At 46.4% G+C, this 15,115-nt stretch overlaps 1 protein-coding gene across 1 annotated transcript in view; it reads right to left on the bottom strand.

Moving 5' to 3' along the window:
- The window catches only part of LATS1 (large tumor suppressor kinase 1), a 30,763-nt gene extending 20,283 nt beyond the window's left edge, over nucleotides 1-10,480 (bottom strand). The window contains exons 1-3 of the mRNA XM_066605433.1: nucleotides 10,364-10,480; nucleotides 8,269-8,756; nucleotides 1,068-1,218 (exon numbers count right to left, since the gene is read on the bottom strand). Coding sequence (XP_066461530.1) covers nucleotides 1,068-1,218; nucleotides 8,269-8,613 — 496 coding nt within the window. The 5' untranslated portion in view covers nucleotides 8,614-8,756; nucleotides 10,364-10,480. The remainder of the gene's footprint in view (nucleotides 1-1,067; nucleotides 1,219-8,268; nucleotides 8,757-10,363) is intronic.
- Between the last annotated feature and the right edge of the window lie 4,635 nt (nucleotides 10,481-15,115).

Genomic DNA, 15,115 nt, shown 5'->3' with positions numbered 1-15,115 from the left:
ATCGCATGTAAATCACAAGTTCTTGCTTTGAGATGAAATAAAGGAGGGTCCATAGGGAAACATGGGAGATAAAAAAAGGCAGAAATATCATAAAAGTGAAGGAAACCATTGAAAATTCTTGGTTTCATAATTCTATGTTTTCACTCACTGTCGCATTGCTCAAAAAACTGCACAATTTTCTCGCAAGTGTGAAGGTACCCTAAGGCCTCATGTCCACTCAAAAAATACAATCCGCGCAGAATCTGCTGCGGATTTCCACGGCGGATTCCGCGCGGATTTGCTTTAAATGGCATTTTTTTTTGCATGCAGATATCTGCACACATTGCTATCAATGAGATAGCAATGTTGCCGATCCGCGCGGATTCCGCAGCAAATGGAGCATGCCGCGTTTTTTCTCCCGCGCATGAAAAACGCAATTCTTTTAAAATGCCATCCGCAGGTGCAAAACTACATTTAATGGACCCGCGGATGGCAATGATTCCCAATGGGCAAAATCCGCTGCGGATTCCGTGGCGGAAATCCGCAATTCCATTTACCCAGTGGACATGAGGCCTTAGGCTTTACAAATTGTACAAAAACGTCCTGTTGTGATAGGTTATATTGGTAAGGAATGGGATATTTTACATCCTGCTCACACATAGTAATGGCCCATATACACGGGACGATTAGGATTCAGAATTGTTCAGATTTGAACGATAATCGTCCTGTGTAAACACATGCAGCGAGCGAATGAGAACTGTTCCTGAACGACTGTCTGTTTACAGTGCATGGAGGTGGGCAGGGGGAAAACCCTGCCCGGCCCGCTATGCCTTCATGCCAGCAGCGCTGTGAGCGATGCCAGCGATACTCACTCGTGTGTAACAGCACAGCGGCGAGCATCTCTGGGACGAGCTGCCAGACAGCTCATTCCGTGTAAATGGGCCTTAATACTCATATTTGCTAGGTAATGGTTTCCAAAACCACAGTACATTGTCTTACGCCTGTGTGCATAATCCTCATCAATGGATATATTATTTTATAAAGGTGCAGAACAGGTGAGCAATCGTCCGCTTAAGTTGACCATTTACCTGACGGTATCATTCCAGTGTTGTGTGATCTTGCTGCAGCAACAATTGGCGTCTCCCTATATGAATCTTGACAACTCATCCTGCTGATGTATTCAATTGCTGCTTCTATGCTGCGACTATTAGTCTGCTGTAAAGCTCTGACCACCATATCCTACAAAGCAAAGATGAGAATTAACGGAAGCAGTAGTGAAAAGTACAGCACCTTTTTTTTACGCATCTTAACATTTGTAATTCTTGCAAAATAGTTGTTCCAAATGCCAATGCTTAGAACCAAAAGTACAAAAAGGCTCATGTACACAGCTGTATTCAGGATCCGTGTGGTGCAAATCCCAAAGCTGGTGCTGGCGCCTTCCCAGGGAGACATGCAAACAGCTGTATTTTCTTTATTTTCCTACATCAAATTGTTTTAACATCTAGAAGCATTACGATACAACAGACAATATGCTATAGGGTGTTACATATTATGGCAATCAGCAATGCACACAATAGGCCTCATACCCACGTACGGAGCAGGACATGCCTGCAGTTTTACGCCGCGGGGTTAAACAAAAAATTCCTCGCTGGCGATCGCTGAAAATCGCACATTTTTCCGCAGTCTCCATTAATACTATATTAATGGAGACCTCCCACCGTGGAAAAACGAGGTAAAATAGACCATTCCGAAATTTTTATCTCCCTGCGGCGTAAATCTGCAGCAGAATCCCACATGTGAGGACTGAGCCATTAGGTTCAATAGAACCTAATAACTGCGTTATTCCGCCACGGATTTATGCTGCGGGAACTGCGGTGCAAATCCGTCCATGGGCCAAAGTACTTGTTAAACAATTATTCCCTTTGTGCCCTTAAAATATCTGTCATTAAAAGTCACAAACTCGAATTTAAACTGCATTTTAAGTCATCACGTTAGATTAGACATTATAAAGTCCAGCTTCCCTGTTATAATCACCTGTCAGAACAAAGGATCCAGAATAGTAAAGGCAAGTGTACATATACAGTTGTAGGAGTTTTATATCAATGGTCACCATTTCCTCCTCCATCTGGATGATACAAGTTGGGTTCCTGCATGTCCACCACATCAGTAAATCCCTATAATATTCCAATGTTTGGCCCAGGAGGAATGTTGGTCAGGAAATACTGGCTTGGGGCTTTGATATGTAGGAATCCTACTAGTTATTATTAGGAAATTTTAGTACCAGTGTTTCTGGTGGTGCAATGCGGCACACACCTCTGCTACGTGCACGTCACACACACAGCTCTGGAAATGAAAGACCAGTGGTGACGTCAGTCATGCTCTGCCCATGATCACATGACATTTACATTATCCCGAGTGAATGATTTACATGCTCCACCCCTGATCACGACGGTGACGTCCTCAAATGTCCCTGTTCGCCATTGAGGGAGTTACATGCTCCGCCCCTTATCACATGACTGTGACGTCAAAGGTCCTCACATCCTTGTTCAGATAACGGGTGGACTACAAACCCTCTGCAGCTTCAGTTGCTATGGAATACTAACGAACACCTAGCCAGACAGCAGCCGTGTGCATACAGGACCTGTGATGTCACAGTCATGTGATCAGGGGCGGAGCATGTACGTCACTCACAAATCCACTCACGCACAGACGGACAGATCGTTGTTAGTAGTTTGAAAACAATAAAATAGTGCAGGATGTAACAGGTATTTGTGATTGAAGACACAGTGGGCTGATCATTATCAGTTCCTCGGTGTAATACCTCAAGCATTCATATCACACCTGTTGGTGATAGTTTGGGGACAGTCATTAATGCCAGGAACAACGTCCAACTCTCCTTGTTTGTATGTATAGAAACACATTCAATCAGAAAATGCAGTCATCCTCTGAAATGACCAATAAGCACAGCCGCGTTATAGCCAATGGCAAAATGTGGATAAAAAGATGTCTAAAACACAAGTCAAATTCAAGGTATAAGGGATGAATCTGGCCTGCAACATCATTTTATGTGGCTCGCGAGGTCTGAATGCAGAAGAGCCTCTTCTGGATGTGAGGGTACCGAGCTGTGCCAGGATGACTCTCTGGTACACTGTGAACTCGTTTCGGCTACTCTGCGATGTTGAGTACATGCGGACTGAGCACCATTACTGCTGCCCCTGGAGCCTTTGATGTGTACTCCCATCTGTTTCTCCCGCTGAGCCTATCCAGCAGCACAGCACTACTTGCACGGTCTCAGACCATGACGCAGCTTGTACATCCCAGCAGGTCCCCGCTACCAGTCTGCAGAGGACAGTCTGTTCCAGTGTGTCCATACATATTCTGTGAGCATGCTGCACGCATCAGAGAAGACGTTTTATACTGCTGCCTAAAGCAATTGTTCAGTTTTAAACTATTAGGACTCCTTTCCACTGGCGAGGTAATCGCACGTTTTCAGTGCGATGTGAGAGTGCGAGCTCTCGCAAGAAAGTCCCTCACATGTTGTTCTATGACAGCCTTTCCACTAGTGATGTTTAAGGGCAAGCTGCGACGCGGGGATTACAAATCGCAGCAGGAGTATTGTTTCAGCGGTTTGCATTTTTCTGTCGCTTATACGGCACAATGGCAAAACAGATTCTCGCATCGCAACAGCTTGCGATTTTGCAGCGCTGTGATGCGATTTTAACATTGCGATTTTCTCACAGCTATATCGCTATCACCAATGGAAAGGAGCCCTTAAGGGAGCATCCATAGGACAGGCTGCCAGTAGTAAATTGGTGGGGGTCTGCCAACTGGGATCCCCACCAATCAGCTGTCCACTGAGTTTGTGCACCAAGTTGATTTCTGCAGCAACAGACAGCTCCGTTCTCACGGCACTGGCCAGGCTTCGTGTTATATGTACAGCTTTCATTCACTTCAATGCAAACACTAATACTAAGCCTGGCCACTGCAATGGGAACGGAGCTGTCTGCTTCCTGCAGAAACAGTAGTGGCAAAAAGGGGTGGAATTGGAGCTGCTCCAATGAGGATCCAGTGATGAAGTGCCAGGGTGTTATTCCAGATGAATTGTTTTGCATATGGTGAGATAGGAGATGTGTATTAAATTTTGGGGGCTGCCAGGCCAGTGACTATACAACCTATATGATTGACCAGTAATAGTTGTGGAGAAAGAAAATCTAAAAATGGCTGGTGGAGTGGTGCAACCTTTTTAAGAAAAATGTGCCCTTATTCGAATATAAAAAAGGTGTTTTTTATTTAATAAAAACCTGCAGAAATCAGTTCAGTGTACGAGCGAGCGCACTGGCCTAGCAAACAGATGATTGGCAGGAGTTCCGGGCAGTAGACGACACTGTTCTAATAGTGATGGCTTATTCTACGGATAGGCCATCAATAGTTAACAACTGGACAACCCCTTTAACCCAGTGAGTAAGCGCTCTGCCCGAAGAAATTTTTTGGGAACCTTTTACCAAGTTCTGCTAACTCTGACTACAAGGCAGTTCAGAATCGAGTGTGTTGGGGGACTTGTGCCCAAATTTTTCCAGACTAGAACTTTGCTCTGGTCTGTTTGTTCCCCCTTCCTGCCCCCTTTTTAATATAGGATTTAAAATACAGCCTTACAATTACAAACGTCCCTTTGAAGGCAACTATAATGCTGAGTTAGCACTGGTGAAAATGAGTTTGAGACCCCTGGCCTAGCGAGCAGATAGACACAGAAGAAAAGGAGGAAGAAAGAAGCAAAGCCACAGACAAAACAGGCATATAAATATTGCTTCTCAGTCTTCTATATTATCCTACAAATCCCTCATATCCTGTAAACCCTTCCTCTCCGAAGGCCTTCCCTCCTGGATTAGTCTTTCCTTCCTCCCCTCACAGTTGCAGCTTCACTCCCTCATTCATGGTTCCTAGGGGCCTTTTACAGGTTGAAAAATCTCGCTGGATGTGGGAATCTGAGCGATTAGCGTTCAGTCAAAATGCATGCAGCGACTGAATGATCATTTGTTATCATTCATCGTCCAGTTTCTGCATGCTTAAAAACTTAACAGCGATTTGACCGTGTAAACAGGAAATTGTTCACTGTGAATGGAGGCAAGCCAGATCGATCCCTGGCCCGCTCAGCATCCATTCACCCAGCGATGAACATTTCTGTGTAAAAGCACAGGAAAGAACACCCCTGGGATGAACTATTGGGGATCTACGTCCGACAGGTTATCCCATGTAAAAGAGGCTTAATAGCTCACATACTGTCCGACTCCATTAGCTATAGAGACATATATATATTATATATGCATCTTGACTTGGCAAGTTTTGCCCACTCTTCATTGCAAAAGCTCTCCAAATCTGTCAGACTGCTATGGCATTTTGTGTGTAGCGACATCTTCAGGTCAGCCCACAGATCTACAATAGGATTTGGTTCTGGGCTCTGGCTGGGTCATTCCAAAATGTTCATCTTCTGGTGAAGCCATTCTTTTGCTGATTTGGACATAAGCTTTGGGTCGTTGTACTGCGGAAAGGTGAAATTGCACTTCAGGTTATTAGCCGAGGCCTGAGGGTTTTGTGCCAAAATGGACTGATATTTGGAACGCTTAATAATTCTCCACACCTTTTAATAAAACCCTAGCTCCAGCAGCAGCAGAAAACCAGCCCCAAAGCATACTGCTGCCTTCACCATGCTGCACTGTGGGTCTGGTGGTCTTCTGGTGATGCGCAGTGCTGCCTTTGTGCCAAACATACCTTTTGGAATTAAGGCCGAAATGTTAACACTTGGTCTCATCAGACCAAAACACGTTCCCCCACATACTTCTGGCAGACTTGATGTAGGTTTTGAATGTTTTTCTTTGTTAGAAAAAGCTTCCATCCTGCCACCCCACCGCCCAGACAAAGAATAGAGGAGATGGAAAACACTTCCTGATCTTCCAGCCCAGCTTTCAGCCGTGTCGGAGGATCACAACTGTACTGAAGTGAAGGGAGGTGTTTTTGACACAAACACCTCGCAAGCTCAGGAACATCACATGTTGCATACGACCCAATATCACGCCCGGTCATGTGAAGGAAGCCTTAGCTCAAAAAAAAAAAAAAAAGGCTGTGCGCATGCACCCAGTCAAATGAATTGGTGCAATTTCAAATAAACTTTTACAGATGCAATAACAATTTTTTTTAAATTTTGATTATAAATACATGAATAGGGTTTTTAAAAAACTTTTATTAACTTTTATTTTTGTAATGATTAATAAAAATTTCCTAAACTCCCCCTATAGGGAACTTGAACTTGCAATCATTTGAGCATACCACGGTATAATATAATACTACAGTATTACATTATACCACAATCTCATAGACAGTTTATCTGCAATAGTAGCCATGGGGATCTTCAGAAGACCCCGGGCTGCCTTGGCACCCTGTGATCTCATTGTGCAGGGGGCATTCGTGACCCAGGAACTCTGATCGGGGCATTTAAATTCCGCTGTCAGAATTGATGGCGATATTTAAAGGATTAATAGCCAAAATCAACGTGACAGCCGGCACCTGCATTGTATGGAGCGCAATCTGCTTCCACTTCGACCCCAATGTATCCTGGCACTGACAGAGGGTGCTGCCTGGAAAACCCATTTATGGTGGTAAACGGTCAAAAACCCTTGATTGGCTGCAAAAGACCTACAGCAAGGTGGTGGCAGAAGGCACCTAGGTTTCCATTAGCAAACTGAGGCACATGCTAAACACTGATGACCTTCATGCCTGTACACCTCTACTTACTCAAAAGAACAGGAAAAGTCAGATCCAAAATGCTCAAAACAATATAAGTAAGCCACAAAAGTTTTGGGATTCTTTTCTGTGGAGCGATGAAACAGAAGTGATGCTTTTCAGATCTATGGATCAGTGGTATATCTGGAGGATGAAGCATATACAGTAACAAACACCCCACCTACAGTAAAGTACGGCGGGGGCTTGGTGATGCTCTGGGGCTGCTTTGCTTCCTCTACACTGGAAACCTGCAGAAAGGTCATGCCTTCTGTGGCCATCACTGGAACTTCCAACAGGACCATTATTCCAATCATACGACACAGTCCACCAAGGCCTGATATCAGAAGTCCTAGAAGATTCTGGAGTGGCCGTCACAATAGCTCGACTTAAACACCATAGAAAATTTTTAGTGGGATTTGAAGCAGGGGGTTGTAGCATGCAAACCCAAGAATATTAGTGAACTGGAGGCCATTGCTCAAGAGAAATTGGCTAGGATTCCTTAGGAACGCTGTAGAAGCTGCTGTCTGACTATGCATCATGTTTGCATCAGGTCAGAACAGCAAAAGGTGCTCCACTGAGTACTAAAGACCAGTCTTGATAATTCTGAGACTATTGCCCCCTGCACAATACACAGCCAGATTTCGCATGCAGAATCCGGCTGTGCCAGCAGCAACGTCCGCTCGTACCTGGTTAGTTTCTTTTTCTTCTGTGATGTGGATGGTCGGCACTACTTTTCCTGCATTATCGTCTAGCAATGACGCGGAATACGCAACCTTTCCGCAATGTGATTGCGGATCAGACGTCTTTCATTGAGTTCAATAGAAGCCATCCACGCGGAATCCGCGAAAAAAATGTGATTTTTCTTCTGCTTGCAGAATCCGCAATTGGTTTCCACAAGCGTGCAGGAAGAATCAATTTCCCATGGCATGCTATGGGCGCTATTTCCTGCGGATCCGTGATGTGGACGTCCGCCACAGATTCTAAAGCAAATATCCGCCCGTGGGCAGGAGCCCTATTGCAGCCAATAAAAATTGCATTATGTGTTGAATTGGAAGACACCACTTGTTATATTAGTTGTATTGAGCTATTTAAATGGTTCTTGTTTGGTTTATTTTTGCAAACAGCTAAAAGTTTGGAAATTTGGCAAGTAAATGTGACTTGCAATGGGAGTTAAACAATTCTGATCGCAACTGTATGCCTGTTAAGTGCTAGGCCTCCCTCACACATGAATGTGGCAAAGCACCGTGATTTCCCACGTTTTACTCTCATTTTCATCCCTCCTCATCATTGATGAAGTGCGCTAAACGCCCAAAAATAGGACAGACTCTGCTCGCAAATCGCGGCGCTGGAAAGTGGCGTTATCAAACAGCTGTCTGAAAGGCTCTATTGAAAACAATGGGAGCCCCTGACAGCGTTTAGCGCTAAACGCTGAAAAAAAAATCATCTGTGTGAGGGAGGCCTTAAGGTATGGAACGTTTTTTTTTTTTTATGTACACTGAGCTGGAGTTGCCTTACCTCATCAAACCCAGCAGTCTGCAGGTCGTGGAGCATTTTTCGATTTATTTCATTTCCACCTCTCTGAGGAACATTTGTGGCGTTGGCAAACGGCTGCAAAGAGTTGCGAATCTGAGCCAAAGCTTTGTGATAAGTGACAAACTTCTGAGGATTCCGCCCCTGCCTTGGATCTTCAGCCTTAGTTGGCCCCTGCTCAGTCTTCCCAGCATCAGATGGTTTGGGTAGATGGCGGAGGCTCTCACGTATTTCCAGAAGCATCTGCTTGCTATTGCCTGAGCAATTGCTTGCTGGAAAGGTTTTAGGCCTCATTTGCCTGTAGCCCTCTGGTTTCTCCCCCCTCTTCATGAAAACACATGTATCTGTGTGACTTCTTGCAGAGACAAAGCTAAAACTGAAATTCAGTTGTAGGGAGTAGAAACAATAAGATCAGTGGATTGTCTTCAGCGGCAATAGCTTGTAGTTCAGTCCACAACTCACAAAACCGGAATCTGTAGCGGACATGGAAGAAAAATGACAGAAATTAACAGAACATCGTAAATTATACAAAATATCATACAAGATTAGTAACAAAGCACCGGGAAGAATCAGGGATGTTGTATCAATTGTGCTCAAACTATGAAAATGCCGCACATCAGTGGATAACCACGGGAAAGGTCACCGCAACCTGTGTGGACCGGGGAGGACGATGCCGAATGCTCATGAGGTTTAAACACTTATTAGGTCTCCCTCACACAGGCGTGGCTATAAGCGCCGTGTCTTACTTTCGTTGTGGCCGACGCCAGCATTGATGAGGAGCTTTAAACGCCCCAAAACAGAACATGCACCGCTTGAAAATTGCGGCTCTGAAAGGCGCTACGATCGAGCGGCTGCTTAAGCGTTCCCATTGAAGACAATAGGAGTGTTGTACCGCAATTAGCGCGGTGCTGAAAGCGCTGCGTTAATTGCGGTAAGAAGCGCCTGTGTGAGGGGAGGCCTTAGTCTTGAACTAGAAAAGAAGTTTAACCACCTTTCCTTCATGCAGATGCAATCTGAAAATACCCTTACGCCATTATTACCCCTCCCGCTAATCCATTACAAGGACTGGCATAGAAGACATCAGGAGCATGGCACTAAAGCGAAGCCACAGATCAATAGAACGATTCTACTGGCAGCGAGAGCTTATTTACTGCTGGAATCAAAATAATTATATCACTTCCATGCGATATCCACAACGGCATAAAAAGTGACCACAGTAGAGAGGACCTGTCACTCTTCTGGTTCTTGCACTTGGCAATATACTGTATGTACAAACAGCAAGGGAAACTCTTAGTAGGTAAAGTAGTCGTTGGAGGGTATTAGACCCCCCGTCCACGGGCGTTGTGGTATCCCGCAGCGGATGTCCACTGCAGGAGCCGCAGACCAATCTCCGCCGGTCACCCTATCTGACCGCGGAGAATCGCGGCAATTTGCAGCATGCAAATTATCAGTGGGGCGGTGCTGGGGACATTTTTTTTGCTTCTTAGGACAGAACGGAGGAGGAGGAGGGAGGAGGAGCTTAGAGGGATTGTCCAGGGGTTAGCTGCTCATCAGTACTTGGTGGGCGGGGCCTGGGCAGTCAGCTGCTGCTATATGACCACACCGGGCCGACGGCAGTGATGGCAGCCGGGTCACACCGGGCCGTTACCACATGCGGCTGTCTGCACTGGCAGTGTTACAGCTCCGTTACTCCCGCTGTGCACCACGCTGACAGGCGGGACTAGTATGCCGCAGCCGCCCTCCTGGTGTGAACAGCCCGGACACACTGACATCCGCCGCCGTCATCACGTCACACAGCGCGTCCGCCAATCCCGGCGCTCCGGGCTCTTTGTTCTGGACGTGCGCGCTGTTCACTCTTTGTCAGTGTTAATAAAGTTATACAAACACGGCGGGGCACCGGGGGATTCCAGACGGAGGACCGGCGGCGCCGCCGACACCTCACTGCTCCACAGCCTCATCTATGGTGAACGGTGCGGACCTCTCCTGCACAGGCGGAGCCGCCACCCCGCCAGCTCCGCACCGCGAGCAGCTCACATGCCGCACGAACAGCTCCCGCCCGCTAACGGCTCTCTGCACTCACCGCCACTGAGTCCTGAAGACCCAGCTCAGTTCCGGGCGGCCATTTTGCGCCTCGCTCCTGTGCCTGCCAGGTTCCCGGATGTTGCTATTTTTTCCTTTCTCCGGTTCCTCCCATCGTCATCCGCCGACACAAGCCCCGCCCCTTGCGTCATGACGTCACGTAGTCTCCTGACGCACAGTAAATGACGTCTTGTATGTGCGTACTGTAGCAGCCAACATTCTTAGAGCAGCTAGTAAACCGATTAGTCGGGGATCCTGGTACCACCGGCTTCTGCTTCGCGGTTATATCATTAGTTGGGGGGGGAAGAAGGTTGTAATAAGTTTATTAAAAACTAGGAGATATAACCATGTGCTGTGCGGCGATTTTAGGACTAGCAGCCCTGGAATATACAAAGAGAGGGCCACAAGAATGAGCCCAGCCGCACTGTTATGGTAGCTGGCCGAAAGAAAATGTGTTGCACAGAGCAACCAATCACAGCGCAGCTTGCATTTTACTTCAGCTGTATAAGAAGTGAAAGCTGCCCTGTGATTGGTTGCTATTGGTAACAAAAATTACAGGGGAAGTCGGTGACTTTTCACTTTTTAATTCCGCCAGTATTCGTCGCCGGTGCTGAAGAACACTCATGCTAAGTTTCACTGAAATCAGACCAGAACTGTAGATGTCTATACGACACAAACAGATTTTGCGCAAATACTGGGGCAATACGCGAGGAGAGGTGTAATTCCACTGGAGAGCGAGAACACATCTGGGACTCAGATAAATTAGCCATTACAAGCAGTATGTCTTTGTTAACTGCATGCAAATAAATATACCGTGGGCAGAAAAAGTGCGGTAGAATATGCCAATACGCACACGAAACGGCAGCACTGAGGCGAACGCAAATGCACATCCGCTGATGTGAAGGAGCCCTGAAGCTTGGCCTGACCAGAGGGGTGCCAGCTACTCCTGTTCAGAAGGGTATAAGGAGGAATCCACATTAACAGTACATTGGCATGCTGCAGCTTTACAGTTGGCCCCGCGAGCAGCCGTGGATGCGGCAGAGTATGATTTATTATCTCATCCACACAGCGTGTGCTGGAAATCCTACAGGAAAACCACCCCATAGGAACATCCTAGAGGCAATTGTGGTAGAATTGCTAAAGGCCCATTTAGACACAGCGATAATCGCTCAAAAGCCGTCTTTTGAGCAATAATCACTGTCTAGCTGCACTGACTGTGCAGTTTTTGTTAAGCCGTCACTCATCGTTGTCTTTCAGCGTGCTATAAGACAACGATAAGCCTTATCAGGGATTCACAGCGGGATACAGCTGATACTACTGTTTCAGCTGTATCCCGCTCCCTGATGACAGGCTGGGTATGAAGAACAGAGCGGTCCAGCGCTGTTCTCCATACCTGGCACGGAGCTCTCAGCTGTATAACAGCCGGGCGCTCCGTGCAGAAAACATCTGGATGCAGAAGACAAGTGGGGACACCCGGCTTGTCTTCTGCATCCTCCGCTCCAAACGCTCGGTTGTATAACAGCCAGGGTCTGGAGCCGGGGAACAGCTGTATGAAGAAAACAAGCGAGGACACCCGGCTTGTCTTCTGCATCCTCTTCTTCGAGCGCTCGTCTGTGTAACAGCCGGGCACTGGAGCGGGGGAACAGCTGTATGAAGACGACAAGTGAGGACACCCGGCATGTCTTCTGCATCCTCCACTCCGAGCACTCGGCTGTATAACAGCCAGGCACTGGATCAGGGAACAGCTGTATGCAGAAAACAAGCAGGGACACCCTGCTTGTCTTCTGCATCCTTCGCTGGCAGCGCTGGGTGTTTGCTCATCTTGAGCGATCTTGCGCTGTAAATGACACAACGATGATCGCTTAAAAGTCGTTAGAGCAACATCTTTTGATCGATTATCGTTGTGTCTAAATGGCCTTTAAGTCAGTTTTCTAAGGCTCCGCTCACATCTCCAGCAGAGGTTCACTGCAGATATAGGCCGCCTGCAGACGGCCAGGTCAGATCCCACTGCGAGAATTCTCGGAGCGGGATGCGGACCCATGCCCCTGCAGAGGCCTGCGGCTCACCTGCTCCGGCGTGTCTTCCCTGCGCTGTGTGCCGGCTGCCGCACAGCTGGCGCATGCGCAGAGAAGAGCCGGCCTGTCACCACTGACCTTTCTGTGCACGCCTCTGCGAGACCCGCACAGAAGTAGAACATGCCGCAATTTGTTTTCACGCAAACAAAATAGAAAAGATACCAACAGCACAATTTCAAGGCTAAATGTAGCCGGACAGGTATATGCACAGCCACCATAGGTCCTGACCCAGAAATGGACCTCAGTTGCAGATCAATGTAAATAGACGAGATGGCAGCATCCGTGGTGCAATTAAAAGTAGATTTTTATTCCTCCAAGACGATATACGTGTCGACCCTTTTCGGGGTCTTTTTCAAGTATAAAATACATCCCCAAGTGCCACAATTAAATACCCACAACCTCCAATCACAGTAAAGTACACAGATAATTCTCATCAGTAATCACATAGTTACACCCATATACTGATGTCATCATGGCGATCTCACCCCATGGTCAGTTGTCCGGCATCCAGATGTCTGCGCCGCGCATGTGTCCAACTCCGCTGCTCCTTGGTATATGTCACAACATCGCGACCACTCCATTGGTACTCAAGGCACATGCGCAAAACGAGATTTAGTGCGCATGCGAGGGACGTCACGGACTACAGGAAGTGTCATATATCTCTCAGTGCATGCTTATTAATGCTTAAAGTACAATAGACTCCATCTTAGAGCAGGGCAAACTCTTAGCACACGCTCAGAAGTGCTTAAGATGAAGTCCGCTCCATCTTGGAGCAGGGCAACTTCCCAACGCATGCTCAGTAGTGCTCAAGGTTACATAAACCCCATCTTGGAATAGGGCAATCCGCATCCAGCAGTATATATCTCTCCTAAACACCACTATGCTGTGAAGAAATCGTTATGAATGTGGACTATATCAATCACCTTATGGATTATTATTTTTTGTTCATTATAACAATCATGTCTATAGTGATCATAATGTTTTTAAGTACCATAGAGAAGAATACATATAAAGATGAAATATATATGTCCATGGTGTTTCAGTCCACATGAATGCAGCACCAAATAATAGATTATTGACATCAGAAGTATACCACATCCAATCCAGCATATCAGATATGAACAATTTCACAGGAGAAATATAACCGCCATGATGACATCCAGTGCAGTTGGCAGACGCGACCAAATCACGGCTGTCTGCCTAGGATTGCGTTATCTAATGCAATCCAATGGCAGCGGGCACGGGCGGAAATTCTGCGGGAAATGCCGCTGCAGAATTTCCGCCCATGTGCAGGGGGCCATAGTCCCAGATGAAGTAGAACAACTTGCTGGACAGGGGTCCAGCGCTTACTTCAGGACTGATCTGTCTGGCATCCCGTTTGCCTCTGCTCATTGGAAACAGACTGCTGGAATGCCTATGGAACCTCAGCCTTGTATAGTTAAATGGTGAAAGTTTTCAAAGCCATTTTGCAGCTAATCTTGATGAAAAGTATACTACAGTTTAGGGTATATATCTGCTACACAGACCCGTCTCTCCAGGGTAATAGACTGTGAAACCTGCACATGGCCCGATCCTGCAGACGTATCACGGTACATCCGCACACACCAAACACTTTATGCATTACGGAGCGTACATGCTGCAGAGATGAAAGCTGCACCCCAGATACAGTTATGGTGCAGGCTTTGTTTTTTTGCATGCAGTTGAAATTTAGCAATAATTTTAGTTGTACTGGCACTGTAAATGCACATCATTTACACCCCACATGGAGGCACCCTGTTCCATGGGCTGATGACTGCCTGTACAAACATTTATTCCCAGCCATTGCAGTATAAAGGTGTCAACCGACGGATCAGACGGGGAAACACTTGCCATTCATCGTGTCTTTACACAAGGGGGTGTCCCGCCAACACTAATGGAGGCTGGTTCAGCAGATGCGTCAAAACATTCTGGCTCTCCATAGTCTAGGCTTTAGTAAGAAAACAATAAAAGGGGGTTTGTGGTGTAACCATAGAGCTGTCATTGCGTACTCCCTGCGCACCGCACAACTTTCTGATGCGGGTGGCACACAACAAAATCACATTTATGTAAAGCCGCCCTAACAGGGGTGACCCTACGAGAGAACTCCTTACTAAAGAAACTGGCACCTACTTTTAGCAGTATGAGCTAAGCTGATGGGCTGAAAGTAGGGAGTTCTGTTTTCAGAGCCACATACAAGCCTAAAAAGCCCAGTTTTACTATGGGAACCACTTTCAGCTACAAACAAGCCACAAATATTACAAAGCTCTCCTACTATTTACAACAAATATATTCAAAAACGTCTTAAGGCACCCACCACCAGATTAGGGCCATGTATAGATTATAAGGGGAGTTTTCTACAATTAACATTTAAAGCATATGAATTTGCTGAGCTATAAAATGTTTGATCGGACTGCAGGAACCCAGTTCTCAGTTCCACAGGACCCTGGGCTGGAATGGCAATGGACTGCGTACACCCAGCCAAGTCTCAGTTGGGAACTAGACTTACTTTATTCTCAGGAGTGATGAAGATCAAATCCGTCAGGTCCCTAACCAAACATTTATTTATATTGCAGGTTAAATTGGGAGCAAATTACTTTAAAGTTGCTACATGACATATTAAACAATGGACATATTCAATTTCCAGAGATGGATCACAAAAG

The sequence above is a fragment of the Eleutherodactylus coqui genome, chromosome 1, assembly GCF_035609145.1.
Source record: "Eleutherodactylus coqui strain aEleCoq1 chromosome 1, aEleCoq1.hap1, whole genome shotgun sequence".
Taxonomy (NCBI): Eukaryota; Metazoa; Chordata; class Amphibia; order Anura; family Eleutherodactylidae; genus Eleutherodactylus; species Eleutherodactylus coqui.
Note: the sequence above shows the minus strand (reverse complement) of the source record. Positions and strands in the feature narration are given on the sequence as shown.